The sequence below is a fragment of the Nicotiana tabacum genome, chromosome 19 (assembly GCF_000715075.1).
Source record: "Nicotiana tabacum cultivar K326 chromosome 19, ASM71507v2, whole genome shotgun sequence".
Classification (NCBI taxonomy): Eukaryota; Viridiplantae; Streptophyta; class Magnoliopsida; order Solanales; family Solanaceae; genus Nicotiana; species Nicotiana tabacum.
This window is the reverse complement of record NC_134098.1, coordinates 120,159,611-120,161,140: the sequence shown is the minus strand read 5'-3', so window position 1 is coordinate 120,161,140 and position 1,530 is coordinate 120,159,611. Positions and strand designations below refer to the sequence as shown.

The window sequence follows — 1,530 nt, the reverse complement described above, 5'->3', positions numbered from 1 at the left end:
TCAGTGTCTTAACGAGTCTTGTGTATACAAAAAGTGGGATGGGGACAAAGTGGCATTTTTAATCTTATATGTAGATGACATATTGCTCATAAGAAATAATGTGGGCATGTTGGGTTCAATTAAATAGTGGTTGTCCACGCACTTCGATATGAAAGATTTGGGAGAAGCGGCTCATATCCTTGGGATCAAGTTCTTGCGAGATCGCAAGAAAAGAATATTAGGCTTATCCTAGGCTCTTTATATTGATACAATACTCTACAGGTTTAGCATGCATGATTCCAAGAAAGGATTTCTCCCTTTCAGGCATGGAATTTCTTTGTCTAAAGATCAGTCTCCTAAAATTGATGAAGAGATAGAAAAGATGAAGGAGGTCCCCTATGCATCTGTTGTGGGGAGTTTGATGTATGTTACGTTATGTACTAGACATGATATCTGCTTTGCCGTTGGCGTTGTTAGCAAATTTCAGTCTAATCCTGGGAGAAAGCATTGGACAGCGGTTAAGCATATAATCAAGTACCTGAAAAGGACTAGGGATTTTATGCTAGTCTACCATTCAGATGACCTTGTGCCTATTGGGTACACTAATTCGGATTTCCAATCAGATAGAGATTCTAGAAAGTCTACCTCAGGAAATGTGTTTACTTTGGGAGGTGGAGCCATAAGTTGGAGGAGCATCAAGCAAACTTGTATTGCTGATTCCACCATGAAAGCCGAATATGTGGCAGCCTCTGAGGCAGCCAAAGAGGCGATTTGGCTCGGGAACTTCCTAAGAAAGTTGGGTGTGGTTCCCTCGATTCAACCACCAATAACACTTTATTGTGATAATAGTGGTGCGGATGCAAATTCGAAGGAGCCACGAAGCCATAAAAGAGAAAAGCACATTGAGCATAAATATCATTTAATTCTTGAAATAGTGCAAAGAGGGGATGTAGTAGTCACCAAGATTGCGTCAGAGAACAACTTGGCGGATCCGTTTACTAAGAGCTTGCCACAGAAAACTTTTGATAGGCATGTTGACGGAATGGGTGTTAGAATTGTAGACGCAAGGTTATGAGTCTAAGTGGGAGATTGTTAGGATATACTATAAACCATGTGTATTGTTATAGTATTCTTTATGGAACAATTGTTTATTTATTTATTCAATTCAATAAAATTTTAATTTAAATAGATCGTGTATTTGTTTATGCTTCTGTTGCTTATATAGTAGATGATTTAGTGTATAGAGTTTAGCTTATACACGGAAGATTAAATCATCGGTTCTTATAAGTAATAAAATTTATGTTCACAATCTAATGATGGAATTGAACAAACCATCGGAAAGGTTGTAGCACAAGATTAAATATAATTTATTTTGATTATGAGAATGGTTTAATTCCGACTTCTTGTGCTAGTACATTTTGTATGTATTGAACGAATCAAGTAGAGATAAGTATTTTATACCGACTTAATAAGATAATTTCTCTAGTCCATTCAATGTACTTATACTCTTAATCTTGATATAATTATTATTAGTTGTGTGTGTCAATTATT

General features: G+C 36.3%; 1 protein-coding gene across 1 annotated transcript; it reads left to right on the top strand.

The window, feature by feature from the left end:
* The first annotated feature begins 268 nt into the window (after nucleotides 1–268).
* LOC142173688 (secreted RxLR effector protein 161-like) lies at nucleotides 269–1,054 on the top strand. Its single transcript, XM_075239308.1, has one exon. The coding sequence runs from the start codon at nucleotides 269–271 to the stop codon at nucleotides 1,052–1,054; it is 786 nt and encodes a 261-aa protein (XP_075095409.1).
* Nucleotides 1,055–1,530: the final 476 nt, after the last annotated feature.